The sequence below is a fragment of the Telopea speciosissima genome, chromosome 4, assembly GCF_018873765.1.
Source record: "Telopea speciosissima isolate NSW1024214 ecotype Mountain lineage chromosome 4, Tspe_v1, whole genome shotgun sequence".
NCBI lineage: Eukaryota > Viridiplantae > Streptophyta > Magnoliopsida > Proteales > Proteaceae > Telopea > Telopea speciosissima.
The window spans coordinates 18,390,441-18,405,167 of record NC_057919.1 but is presented as its reverse complement, the minus strand read 5'-3'; the positions used below and the strand labels follow the sequence as shown (position 1 = coordinate 18,405,167).

At 38.6% G+C, this 14,727-nt stretch overlaps 2 protein-coding genes across 2 annotated transcripts in view; both read left to right on the top strand.

Moving 5' to 3' along the window:
* Positions 1–2,352, top strand: part of LOC122658923 (protein CHROMATIN REMODELING 25) — a 36,564-nt gene extending 34,212 nt beyond the window's left edge. The window contains exon 21 of the mRNA XM_043854083.1: positions 1,828–2,352. Coding sequence (XP_043710018.1) covers positions 1,828–2,181 — 354 coding nt within the window. The 3' untranslated portion in view covers positions 2,182–2,352. The remainder of the gene's footprint in view (positions 1–1,827) is intronic.
* An 11,309-nt stretch (positions 2,353–13,661) lies between these two features.
* On the top strand, positions 13,662–14,667 carry LOC122658924. Its single transcript, XM_043854084.1, has 3 exons — positions 13,662–14,232; positions 14,329–14,424; positions 14,473–14,667. Exons 1-2 carry the CDS (start codon positions 13,729–13,731, stop codon positions 14,386–14,388), a joined length of 564 nt encoding a protein of 187 aa, XP_043710019.1. The 5' UTR covers positions 13,662–13,728; the 3' UTR covers positions 14,389–14,424; positions 14,473–14,667.
* The last annotated feature ends 60 nt before the right edge of the window (positions 14,668–14,727 follow it).

Sequence of the window (14,727 nt, the reverse complement as noted above, 5' to 3'; positions counted from 1 at the left end):
AGTGTCTTCCTCAAAGTCTCATTTTCCTTGTTTGACCACTTCATTAGTAAATGATTTCAAAGTATCTCCTTTTAAGCTCCACTGCCTTATCCTCGGGCAAAAAATCTCACCTTTCTTACGATTCTGTGTAGTGAGGCACACATCCATGACCACTAATCTATGTTGTGTGGTTAGGCTCTCCCTTAGTATCATCTTACAGTCCTTACATAACAATCTATTAGACCTTCTAGTTAGGAAAGAAATCTATTTGGCTACTATGATGTCCACTTTTGAAGGTAACTAAATGCTCCTCTCTCTTTTCAAATTTAGTGTTTACCATGGCTAAATCAAAAGCCACAGCAAAATCTAAAATTGAGATCCCCTCTTCATTCTTCTTTCCAAAACTATATCCTCCGTGTATACCTTCATAGCCTCTCCAAGTACCTAACTACTGTATGATAATAAGCTTGAAAAGCACTCCCAACATTTCAGTTTCTCTGATAACTGGAAATAAAGTTAGTCTGAAATTTAGTCGTGAGAAAAGTAAATTCTGATGGTAGTTTGGAGGGATAAATATTAATGTACTGTGGTTCACTGATTGGTGGTTTAGGACATGCAGGAGCAAAGATGAAAAGATATTAGGCATCAGTTCTCTGTGCCGCAATTGACACCAAGCAGAACTTTTGCAAATAATATGGTTAATAGCATCAAGCAAGAAATCACCCTTACAACGGCCTTCACAGTATTCATTTGAGAAACTAAACATTTCATTTAACCATTTGAAAGGACTATATGAGGCATTCGTAGAGTGAAGAGCGCAGATCTCTATCCCTTTGCTTAGTGCAACTTGAGTCTGCTACCTAGAGATAGCAATGGATCGGGTTAAAGTAGTGCCCACCCACCATAGCTTAGGTGTGGTATTACCTTTTTGTGAAGGACAGGTATGGTTTATGAAAAACCGTGGGGCCTCACCCAGTTGGCTCGTAAAAATGGGATCCCCATGCATGTTAAATAGAGTGGGTGGAAAACGACTCAGCAATATTTCAGTCAGGTGGGTGGATTTTTCCTGTACCATACCCACCCTGTGGCCACCCCTTCTGGTAACCCTTAATGTCCTACTTATAGTTCCTTTACAACATGAAGTTTGAAAGTAAGGGTGGCTCTATTTTGAATGATAACATTTTGTTTATGATTCGGGATCTATAAATCGGCTGTTGTTTTTGCTATTATAAATTACATTTTGTCTCAGTTTGTGGTACTGAGGGTCTATAGTTAGGTGCTAATGCAGTACGACTGTCTTTTCATTTTAAGCAGCTTTTATATGAATTTATTATCCTGGTTTTCATTGTCTTGGTTCCACTGGAAAACAAAATATTAGGAGTCCCTGAAGTTGTATTGTGTTATTGAGTTTCACTATTTGTTGGGCTTTAGGCGCCAGTTAATTGGTTTCTAATTTTTTTTGGGCACTGGTTTCTAATCTCTGGCTTCTCTAAATTGTCTAGTACCCAATAAATCCAGTGATTGGTATTCATCGCTTATTTTTCTAATTCATCCTCATCAGCTCCTTTTTCAAAATTTACTTTCCCTGGAGTTGCTATGTCTAAATAGTAGATTTTGGGGGAATTTAAACAGCTCGTGTTCTCTTCTTAATTATTTTAAGCCTTGCAAGTTAATTTATTAAACAATTGTGCTCTCCGCCTAGTACTGCATTACTTCAGCTTTCATATAGCCTCCCCCCCCCCCCCCCCCATGAGACCTAACAGAATCCATCTGTTTTATGCACTTCCATAATTTCATTTTATCCGCTTATTATAAGTACATAAATCTTTTCATTTCTTCTTTTTGCAGGTCACATTTGTTTTCACAAACCAAGTGGATGGAAAGCTTGTACCTGTTGAATCAGCAGTGAGTTCAGGACATAAAATCCAGATTGATACAAAGAAAAATTACAGTAACAAGTCTTCGTTTGTGTGTCAACAAATTCCACAACCAATCTACTCTATCTCGTCAAATGAGGATTCCACAAAGAGCTCATCACCTGCTCTAATCAGACCATTTCAGAGGGAATCGATGAAATTGATGAGAACATCTCTAAAAGAAACAATTCGTGCACCATTGAAGCTTAAACCTTCTATTGGTAATCATTTACCCCTCAAAAGATTGTCTGGTGGTTCTGAAGAACATGGTGACGATTTTATGTAATTTGTTTTAGGAATTTGCAGCACCTCTTCTTAATTCATTTAATTCTAATCGCGGAATAAGATCCACCGACCTATTTGCTCAACTGTTATAAACTATTTTTTGGATTTGTGTTCTGATGAACATCGAATGAAAAGAAGTAAAAATAAAGCATCCCCATGTTCGATTCTCCAATGAATGCTACGTAAAAGTAGTGTTTGGCAATCAATTCGATGTCTAATCTATTGGGCTTTGCACATTCAGTCGGGCTGGGCTTGGATGATGAGTCTGTTTTTAGTTGTTAGGGCACTGAACAGAAGCTAAATGAACAACCTTCCATGTGGCAGCCAACATGACAATTCCTCTTTTCCTAATCTAGCTGCTCAAGGTGAAAGTAAAACAATTTGTTACGATCCAATATTGATGTGGGTTTATAAGGTCTTGGGTTTTTCACCTTGTAAGTCGGTTTATGAGGTTAAGTTTTGACCAGAGCCATTGCGGTTGTTGCTCAGTTGAGTTGCGTATGCGGGGTTCAGGATGCATTATAAGATTCTATCAAAATATGAGAGACGCCTTCTTCCACTGCATTAAGGAGCCCTAATCTGAAAAGGAATGTCTAGACACCCTCCCCAACCAGAATGTCTTCAAAATCTATTGATTCTGATGAAGCATACAGAGGAATTCCCATGTGATTTCTAATTATCACGCCAAGGCCTTCACTAGAAAGCATTAGTTGGTAAGGCTGCATCAAAGTTTTACCTTGTTAAAATTCAAGGGAGGGGTAGACCAACCATGAGACTGGGCAGTAATAAGTTCAGCTGGGGCATCATGTTGCATACGACGGCCCCTAGATGAGACCCAAAACTCCTCAAAAACCCCTTGAGTTTTGTTAATCACTTCTAATGCAATCTGGATCCTCTACTGCTGACTGCTGTGTCCTGTGCAGACACGGCAAGGCATGCAATTATCACCTTACCCCTGCCCGAGCGACTTGCCCGAGTTGGGGTAAGGCGTCCATTTCTTCTGGTTAAAGATTAACTCATTTCTTGCAACTCATAAACACCAAAATATAAAGGGAAAATTACATACCCCTCTCTTGTACTTTGCCCTAATTACACCTTCCTCCTCTTGATTTTGCCCAATTACATACAATTCTCCTGTAGTTTTCAAAAAATTACTAATTCCTCCCCTGCCATTAGAATCTGTCTGTTAAGTGCTGACATGGCATAGTTAGATTTTTTGTAATGCCCAAACTAACCCTTGGTCATTGTGAGATAACCCTTTTACCCTTCTTCTTCTTCCTCCTCTTGCAACTTCGTCCCCACCTTTCTCCTGCAACCTCTGATTTTGACATTGAATCAAACTTTTCCGAACCCAACAATACCCTTCTTCTTCTTCATGCTGCAATTCCACCAGCCCCCACCCACCTCATCATGGGTAAATTCACATTTTTATTACCTTTCTTTTGGGTTCTTCAAGCACAATGTGTATCCCACATAAGATTTCTCCATCAATTTCAAGATCTGGAGGTTCTGCAACTGTCCCAACTGCTGCAAGAGGTGTGTTTTTATTTCATAGTCCATATTCTTCTTATCCAAACTCCCTAATACGCTCCTCCCGTTGTCTAAAACTGAATCGGAGGAGGAGAGATGATGAGTTCGAGATGACGATTCCGCGATTGATGCCTCCGCCCGTATCCTTATCACTTTGCGCTTCCCTGCGAATGACGACAAGAGCTTCGGGCGGCAAAGAGAAACCTGGCAAGACACATGAACCTTACTACTATTACTACTCACTTGGATTAGAGCTACTCCTACGAACGCCATGATTCGATTTAAAGCTAGCTAGCTCACAAAAATTAAACGATCGATCCAAGCTATAGCTTCTCTGTTTCTTGCTTTCAAAAGGGTATTTATAGATGGAAATTGGGGGTTCAAGAATGTGGGTTTGCATTTGGCAATTCTGGGTGCTCATCGATCAGTCCTAAATTAGGGTTTGATCATATGCAAATGAGAAACGGAGCAGTATCTAGAGGAGATTCCTTCGATTTTTAGGTGGGAGATGGTGAATAACTGTTCATGCTGCAGCTAGAGGAGGCAACTTGAAGCAGTGAAAAAAATGAGTAAAACTAACCTAATTTCTAGAATGCTAGCAGAGCCAAGCAACATGCCCACCAACCATTCAACCAAAAACCTCACATGGGAGTATAGTTACCTTGTCAGTCCAGCGTGTTCAAGCAGAGCAACAACATTGGAAGATTGAAATCAACACCTTCTACTGCGCTCTTCATGCGGTAATGGAAGCTATGATGATGAACCCATCTACTGTTCAGTCTTTGCAGTGCGTGAATTTAAAGTTTTAAGGAATAAGAGTCCGAGGAGGAGGAGGAGGCGGCGGTGGCGACAATGGTGGCGATGGAGGAGGAGGCAGCAGTTGTAGTGATGGCGGTGGAGGAGGAAAGAAATGGGTGTTTTAAGGTTGAGAATGATGAAAACGGTATCATTGTAATTCTACTTGTGGTATTTTAGAACAAGGGTAATATTGTCTTTTCAAATCATTAACTAACAACACCCTAACATAGACAGCCATAAGGGGTCAAAGTGTAAGGTAAAAAAATCAAAAAACAGAACGTATAATTAAGGCAAAATATAGGGAAGAGATACGTAATTTTTCCAAATATAAAAGAACTTAGGCTTAAGCACCTCAGCCCCTCTCCCTTTGTTGGAAAAGTGAAAACGGTCCCAATTTTGGAGCCTTCTTATGGGTTTTTTAAAACTCCACGTGAATGTGAAATACTTGCAGGGGTGTATGTATATCGTTTGTTTTCTTATGGTTCTGACTTCTGACGTACTCTGGTAAGTATACTGATGCAAAGCCATTCGCTTCTTTTATTTTCTAATTTGTTTTTTTCTTCTTTCGTCGTTTTTGGTAGGGTTGTGGGTGTTAAATATTGTTGCGCCCATGAGGCAAACATGGGGAATTTTAACTACGGAAAAGACAAGAAGTAAAACATTTTGGTGAGTCAATTTTTGTTAGCTAAAAGGTTTTTTGCAAGGCAACAGTCACATCAAGAGAATCTTTCTACACAAACTTCTTATTCTCTCTCATGTGGAAAAGAATGGTATGGGAAATTTGACTATTGGAAATGGGTAAGAGATCTATGCTTATGCTTCATTGTTTTGCCCTTGCATCCATGCGGAGTCAATAAAAGTGTGTATAGGAGGTTTTATTAACATGAATATATAGGTCGATTTTTTTATGTTTTATTTTTAATAGGGGTGGAGTGATAATTTCACATGTTCATTTTTTTGAATGCAAATTCCACGCAATCAAACAATATTCTTTTGGTTCCCATTGGGATATAGTAAATGGACCCTGTCTTAACTTGTATCAAATTTCTCTAATTCAAATTCAATTTTATTTGTCTTTGAAATTTTTTTATTGACACCCCTTAAAGTGTCAAATAACTTGTAATCCTATCTTTTTATTCTTTTAATAAGACATTTTGTTTAAATGAGAGAAAGTATTGTAATTTCATGCATGTCCAAAAAAATATACAAAACAATGAAAACTTTTACTATTGATATATGATAACTTCAAAATAGTTTTGATGGGAGGATTTTCATGCAAGGCCATGTAAGGTTTTGTTTTTTTGGTTTTTCAGGTAAAAGGCCGTATTAGGTAGGGAGTGGGCTACAAGACATCAAATTAATAAGGGTTTCATCATTTCCACACTCTATTGTGAGAGAGAGAGAGAGAGAGAGAGAGAAGGGGGGGGGGGGGGGGCGACCGTGCATGGTGCACATTCATATACAAAACTTTGACCAAAACTCTTTTATATCTTTAAGGCAATAGTTTTCATGCAGGGCTTGCATGGAGTGCAGTTGGATGGGGATGAGGTTTCACTGTAGTGCGGGACAGTGTCCAACGTACATCCAATAGATAGGCTGGCACGATCCACATGTCAACACACATCCCAATGTGGATTGTGCTAGCCCATCCGTTGGGATGTGTCGCTGGAGTAGATCCAAGTCCATTGGATGGGCATTTACATTGATCTGAAATGACCAAAACCCCACCCCCTTATAAAGACAGTCTAGATGAGATCTCCCGTGTATAAGTCATGTCTCCTATCTTTAAATAAGTTTTTAGAAACAAAAGAAAATACAATTAAATAGAAGATGTCAAGTTCTAAGTACATCTATAGAGATGTCATTTAGATAAGAGTGATAGATATTTTCATTAAATGTACTGGTAAACACACCTTTTAAATCTAAACCGTTGAAGCTAATGAAGTAAGATCTTAACCGTTAAAAATTTATCAAGTTTATTTCCCTTATTATTGGTTTTACCTCTATTGCCGGTCAAAAAATACAATAACTTCTTTTGTATGTATTGTAGTCAGGTGCATCTTCTTTATAGTCTTATTTTAAAGAATTCATTATTTTGCTATATAACAAACTCAAATTGATCTGAAGTTTGACATGTGACTAAGTGACCTAAGGTTAGAAACAACCTCTTTGCGAAAGCAAGAGTAAGACTACATACATTATAGCCCTTCCCAGATCGCGTAGTGGCGGAGCCTTGTGCATTTGGTACGTCCTTTTTTACTAAGTAACCTAAGGGTCTATCTGTGATTCTGTTCATGAAGTAGTTTTTTGATAACCCATCTAAACTGTCCATAAAGTTTCAATCCCATCTAAGCTGCCATGTGATAGAACTGCATCTAGTCATGCACCAAGTCAATACGGAGCTCTACAGCCCCAATCAGAGGCTGGTAGTCCTGGTACTGTGTCTGTAAATGGTGTGAAGCCCAAGGCTTACAAGAGAATGAAATCCAGAGTCTTGTTTGCTGGTTTTCAATTTGAGTCCATGACCCAGCTGTCAATGGATTTAGCAATAAACCTTCACCATGTGCAATGACCAACTTAATTAATTAAGAGAGAGATCCATGATTTGGTGGAATAAAACATAGATTACAAATGAGTACTGATACTAATCACCGAATGAAGGAGATTCCTCAAGGCCTTGGAACAATGAGTGGAGATTTAATTAACGTAATAATAAGTTGCAAGTACACCTCCTCCACCCGCCCCAATTTTTAATTTGAAGAAAGAAAGCTTTGTTTCTTCTGATCCAACATAGGAAAAAGAGCCATGAACTGCCCATATAAAATATTTAAATTAGTTTTAGAATTAGAAAAAAAAAAAAGTAGTTCTTGTTAACAATTTAGGGGACCAAAAGAGAGACGACATACTTGGACCAACAACCCTTCTTCCCTCACTGTTAGATTGTTGACTGGCCTTTAAAAGCTCTCCATCTCTAGAAGTGATTAAAAGAATAACCAAAGCATTCACAATACTTGTTGCAGCCCCATTCGGCCACACTCCACCTGATCTCCACTGAAAAAGGGCAAGCCATGTGGAGTGTGAGATTGGTGCCTTTTTCATATATAGAATTATAGACTTCAAACAACAAACAATAACCCAATTCATCCATCTCTCCCCTCTAGATCTTAATTTCTCACCATGGTTTGAGGTATCGGATTGGATCGATCGATTTTGGTCGGATCGGATTGGTATTGATCGAGATTGATTCCAATATTGATTCGATCCACCTGTATGGACAAGGGTAAAAATATAAAAAAATAATTTTTTTTTATAAAAAAAATAGGAACAAAAATATCATATTTACCTGAGTTTGGGCGATCCCAATCTATATCGATCAATCCGATCCAACCGATACCGAGATCACGAACCATGTTCCTCAATCTCTTCTCCTGCTGCTGCAGTAATCAATCCCAAACTCTTCTAGCACAAGAAGAGTAATTCACTTGTACCATTTTGTTGAAGCAACCTAGTCAGTCATACTTGAGTTCCTTACATATTTTCTTTCACCAGCTGCCAATAACTTGTCAAATAGTGTGGGCCAAATTTTAATTTGGGTGAACATGGCCTCTACAAGTGGGGATCAATGAGAGCACACGCAAAAGCATATTGGGGGTGAGATTTTCGTCTTTCATAGGGGGCAGACCGCAGGGGGTCATTTCGTCCCCATTGTATTTGTACGTGGGTGGTACGCTCGCCCGCAAAGAACTTTTCTCCTTTTAATTTATAAAGACATTGGTAAAAATTAGATTTATAACCATGATCTCATTCTGCCATAGGAAGAAAGATGCGTCAAATCATTGGATATTTAGGAAATTGTTTAATTTGATCATATGTCATATTCATCCTCAAATTCTATCATTTACTTTTTTACATTTCTAATGTCATATTCATATCCTCTTGTGTATATCTATGCACGTACCACATTGTATTCCTATGCATCTTGTTCTAGTTTTGAATTTTATGTCATCTGATAAATTTCGACGAAATTGAAACTTAACATATGAGTAAGGGAGCTAGTGACGTAAACAAAAACAGGAACCAACAGTCGAACTCTTCTAGGAATATCAGAAGGTGGGGATATGCTCTACCAAGGACAAAACAAGCTCTTAGATTCTTGTCTCAAGCTTTTCGAAGCTTGACAAATCGAAACTCTTACAGGTTTAAGAAAAAAGGAAGAATTTTCAACCATGGTCAATTCATTAATAATAATATTTCTCCATTCTACCAAAAAAATAATATTTCTTCATTATTACACCCATCACATATTTATAGAATAAAACCCTAGGATCTCAATCTCTACCCTTAATAAATCCTATGGCTGAGATTGAATTACAAGAAAAGAAACAAACTAAAACAGAAACAAGAAATATAGTAGGTAAAATCTATGGGAGTACTTGCTACGAAGGAGACTTAGAAGAAAAAACAATTGAAACTCATAAATATTATATTCAAAGAAGATTTCCACCCCATTTTGCCAAATCTAAACACTGATAGCAAGTTGGACTTTCAAGTAGATTGTGCTGGGCCTAAGAATGAATTGAGTGTTTTGAAGTGTTCAATTTTTTTGTACACCCATTTTCATAAACAACAATGTTTTCCCTTTTGGGTGACGATGTGTTAAATAGGGAGTGTTTGGTCATTTTGACCCTATAATATCCCATCTCATGGTTCATGTTTGACTGTCCATGGTGAGTGGTTATGCGCAAAACCGTTGTCAAAAACTATGTATCAGCAAAGGAACTAGTTTTCGTTAAGCCATCAGAAAGATAAATTCCTTCACCATTAGGATTCGGCTCCTCTCCTACGAGCCTAATGCCCAGGGAGTTCCCAATGAAGCATCTAATGGCTAGGTTGTTGGGCGTAAATCGGGCTCCACGTAGGCACACATCACTGCATGCGCCTAGCAATCTAGCCATTGGATGTCTCATTGGGCACTGGGCTTGAAAGAAAAAAGCCTGATCCTCACTATTGGCCATCATTGAGCTTGGATGGGTGTCATTAAACAGTGAAGGATATTTCTAACTTTCAACAAATTGTGGGGGGGGGGGGGGTGGTGGTAGGGGGTCCAAGGGGAGAAACCCTAGAGGTTTTCATTGACCATTAACATTAAATGCATATTTCTAATAGTATCTAATTGATCAGAAACTTGATAGGTTTGTCTTACATACAATGAAGGAACTTTCTGTGGGGGTTCCTCACCCCTTTCTCATCTTTTAAGATAACCCCAAAAAAACAAAAAAAAAATCAAAGTACATTTTTCTTTTGTGGGAATCATGACAGAATCAAACTAAGTTCTTCAGTCAAGCTAATTAAGCCAGTAGAGTAGACCCTAAGTTTTTGCCTTTGAATCAGCAGCTTTTGGTCTAAGAAGTAAGACCAGGAGAAAGAACATGAAACTCTAAGAGTTAAATATCTCTAATCTCTATTATAAGAATAATGCTTTCTTTTCATTAGAATAATATTTAAGGTAATTTCTTTGTTTCTTCCTTTTCTTTCCTAGAAATTACTGAATATTTTAACCTCTAGTGAGTAGTGACCCCTTTTTTACCATTTAAAAATGAAAAAAAGGAATTTTTTACTTAGAAAAGGAACAATACTGGGCATTCTTGGAATTGGGTTGCAGAGGCAAGACCCTAAAGAAGTACCTCCTGAGTCCCTGACCCACCACCACCACCTAAATGGAGGAAGTGAAGAGGGGAAGCCCAGCACGTGCCCACGTGCTTTCATCTATAAAACAAATATACAAAGCCCATTTAGGGGAAATTGGGAGAACAAAAATTTTAGTTTATTTTCTTTTCTTAATTGAAAAATTAAAAAAAAAAGAGAAAATTTCACGGACACCCCCTAAAAATATCCAATATCTCAGAAACTTATCATACTTGATCAAAATGTCACAGACATCCCCTATTTTTTTGAATTTGTTTCAATTTAGTCCACTCCGTTAGTCTCTGCAGTTAAGTGTCTGTTAATTCTTTTTAAATGACGAAATTACCCTTACCACGATGAAATTCCTATGATACCCTTAATGATAATTAATGATGTTAGAAGTTAGTTTTTTTAAAAAGACAATTTTACCCTTGTTTTTATTCAATACTTTTTTTTTATTCCTTTTTTCTCCCCTTCTTCTGCTCCTTCTTCTCCTTCGCTGTTTCTTCCACCGCCGCCACCCCCTCCAGCCCTCCTTCTCTTGCTCCCCTGCAACCCCGCCACCACCCTCTCCAGTCTCCCTCGCCCGACCATGCTCTCAGCAATCCAACCCCATAAAAACGCTAACTCTACAAATTAAATTAAAGTGAACCCTCGTCGGCTCGTCGTCTGTCTGCTGTCTCTGTGGGTTTCTTTCTCTCTCTCTGTGAAGCAGGAAAAAGGCAAAAATGGACATCGGCCGGAGCAGGTGATGGTCGCCGGAGCCGCAGCCATAGAGGGAAGAAGATGAGACAAAACCCTAAGTCATCCATCGTCTTCTTCCTCGCAGATGAAAGGGTTTTCTTCGAGAATAACTAATTCCTTCTTGTGTCTCTTTTGCCCACCACCCCTGTACTCCATTCCCCTAATTAATTATTTTTTTTTAAACTTTCAGTCAGTTGATTTGAACTTTGAATCTTAATCTTACTGCGGGTGAGGATGTTTTGTATATATAGATCTGGTGCTATGCTTTGGTTGGCGGAGATCCCTTCTGCTGTGGTAGATTGGAGATGAGTGCAATGCGAGGTGACTCGACTCTATTGTTGCTATGAAGAGCTGCATCTTAATGTTGTATCGGGTGAAGTGTCACTGAATTTTCTGTAAGGACATTCCTGAAAGAAATACAATATATAGGAGAGCTGGACTTGATAGATTCAAGAAAGCTCAAACGGTAGAGCCATTCTGTGTGACCCTTAATTCAGCTCCACCCACAACTCTGCTCCATCCTTTTAAGTCTCAACCGCTCCACCCACAGACGAAATTGCAGCAGCAACACCATGTTCCTCAAAAACCATCTCGAATGGGATATCTCTGGTGATTACGAGCCAGAATCGGCCGGAGCAGGTGATGGTCGCCGGAGCCGGAGCCGCAGCCGCAGCCGCAGTGGGAAGAAGATGAAATGACAGTTTTGTCCTTTTAATTAAATGATTAAAGGGTAAAATGGATATTTATGAAAGAAGATGAAATGACAGTTTTGTCCTTTTATTTAAATAACTAAGGGATAAAATGGATATTTCACCTTTGGATACTAACTATGCTTAACGTTTGGGGTGTCTGTGATATTTTGACCAAGTATGATAAGTTTCTGAGATATTGAATACTTTTAGAGGGTGTCCATGAAATTTTCCCAAAAAAAAAAAATTTGGAAAGAGAGAAGGTGGTCCCATCGATTCGTCTGCATCGCCAGCTCATTCACTGCTAATAAACTTACAGGTCAAAGCTCAGTCAACTATGCCAATGCATGTCCTTCTTCATCCCCTCCTCGTCTGTCACCCACCCCCCTCTCTCTCTCTACAGTCTCCAATGCTGAACCCCAAGAGTGGAGGAGGTCTTGGTACCAAGGATAGCCCCTTTCTGGCTTTCTCAGTTTCTCTATCTTTAGTGGAGAGAAAGAGAGAGATTTTTGAAAAGGCAAAACTTGCCTTCCTAGTACACAAACCAAGCAACCATCCTCTTAATTTACTCCTGTTGCTTTCCATGCCAGCAGTAGAATCTGCCATACACAGACTTACACCCCAACCCCTCCCTATAAAACTGCTGTGCTCTGCTCTTCTCTGGATCACATAGACAGCCATTCATATCATCCCTCCATAAATGTTAACCACTACCCCATCCACCCATTGGTTCAAAGGCTCCAAGGGTTCCAAGGAAAGGCAATTACTTCCATGAGTACCCTCTGTCCAATGCAGGAATCCATTAATGCAAACTTGTTTACAGACAAACATACACCTAAAAATTACTAGGATCACCCATAAATAACACTGTAATATATACTTTCTCTTCGTCACTCTACAAAAAGTCCTGAGGTGAAATGATGATTTACCTTAATGAGATTGCTATTATTGAGGTAATCTCACATCGATTGTGGGTGCTTCGACTATAAAAAATAAGAGTCACAAGAGATCATCCTACATTGAATCAATTGGTTTTAAAATGGAAGCTTAATATTGTATCAGAGCGGGTACGTTGGGCCTCTGTTGATGATGAGTCTTGCTCCACCCACGAAGATAGAGCCTACAAGAAGACTTACATGTAAGGGGGAATATTGAGGTAATCTCACATCGGTTGTGGGTGTTCCGACAATCAAATATAAGAGTCACAAGAGGCCACCCCACTTTAAAATAATTGATTTTAGGATAAATTACATGTCACCCTCTGGTTTTTGAAAATACTCAAATCACCTCCTGTATCAGACCCTAAAATGACAAATTAGTCTCTACCATTAGTTTTATATTGTTAAGTGATGATGTCAACCAGTTAAATAAATTTAAATTCCTCAACTACCCTTGACATCTAAACATAGATTTTGAAGGGTGGTATTGTAAATTTAATTCTAATGTTTTAATACAAGCATAAAATAGTCCTTTTATACTAATAACTAATAGCAGACTAACACTGTTACTATAGAGAGGGACGGATGGGTTTTTTCAAAAACCAAGGGATGATTTGAGTTTCATTTGAAAACCAGGGGATGACGACGTATAATTTACCCTTGATTTTAAGATTGAAGCATAATAGGTACATATGAAATGACCAACATCTTTTTTTAGAGACTATTAGTATTACCACTCTCCATAAACCTCCTCTCCATTCTTCTGCAACTTTTTTGTTTGGGGGGTAGATGAGAAGAAAATGAGAATCATCAACTCTAATACATGGAGGTCTAATGAAGATAGGGTGGATTTAGTACACAAGAAAAGGTGGTGCTGTTGTCCAGTTGAACAGTTGCACTTGCAGCCAGAGTCAAATACGACAAATCTAAGATGTTGGGCCATCACAGAGAAGTGAGAAAGCCACACATATCATGACATGACATAAGTTATACCATACATAAATAATACTATTCATTCAAACCCTGCTGCTACTCCAATTTTATAACAATAATAATAATACATATATTAATTAAATACAAACTCCACCTCCACTTCTTGACATGGTAAAAATAAATATAAGAAGCATCCAGTGGTGGTGATAAGTCTTGTGGGTTCTTCTTCCTATGGCATGCTTAGACATGTTCAACACAGAGCACCAAGGTCACTATGCTCCCATGAGCCCTAGAATCTCTTTCTCAAATGATTTCATAGATGCCCAACAAATGAAGATCAAGTATGAATGCACTTCCAGAGAAGCACCTGTGGCTGCTGCTTCATCTGATTTCGAATTCTCTGTCACCAACAACACTATGATGACAGCAGATGAGCTCTTCTTCAAGGGTAGGTTGTTACCCTTCAAGGATAACTGTACCAACCAGTTTCAGAAGATGACATTGAGAGATGAGCTCCTCATCGATGAAGAAGACTGTGTTGGTGTATCTCCAAAGCCCTCCAAGGGTTCTTCCATTAAGTGGAAAGGGCTTTTGGGTCTGAAGAGATCCCACAATCTTCCCAAGAAAGCTGATAAGAGTACTGATGGGTCTATGCAGAACAGAGCTGTAGAAGGAAAAGGGTCTATGTTGTTGGTTCATGAAGAGGAGGTGCCAGTTAGTGAAGCTTCACAACAGGTGAGCAAGAAAGTAAATTAATTTGTTCATAATAATTAGAAAGAAATATTTCTATTGGGTTCTGATGGGTTACCTTAACTTGGTTTCTTGCTGCAGGAACTTTTGGCAGATGTAGTGAGGACTAAAAATTCAAGAGATGTGGAGATTGGGATTTAATGCCATTGTGGATGAAGAACAAGGACTCCTAGCTAGAGATAATCATCATCTTTTTTTCTTCCTTTTTTTTGGGGGGGGGGGGGTATATTTCTGCTAATTCTAGAGGAACTGCTGATAATTTAGATTTATTTGTGGGTTAGGGGTTTTAACCTTGATTTATCTTTCCTTTCATCACCACTTTCTTACATTTTTCCCCCTTCCAGAGGTTAGTGCTTGACTGTTTTATGTATAAAAATTTGCAGTTAAAGATTAATTTCTATGCTTTGTGCTGTTTATTGATAGATCTAATCTTGAACAGTTTTGATTTGGATTTGTGAATATGTTCATTTGGGTGGAGGC

What these genes read in the sequence shown, in the direction of transcription:
- LOC122658924 (XM_043854084.1), top strand. Translation starts at nt 13,729, where the DNA reads ATGGCATGCTTAGACATGTTCAACACAGAGCACCAAGGTCACTATGCT. An exon ending in TTAGTGAAGCTTCACAACAG is followed by an intron (nt 14,233 to 14,328) that starts GTGAGCAAGAAA and finishes TTCTTGCTGCAG; the next exon opens with GAACTTTTGGCAGATGTAGT.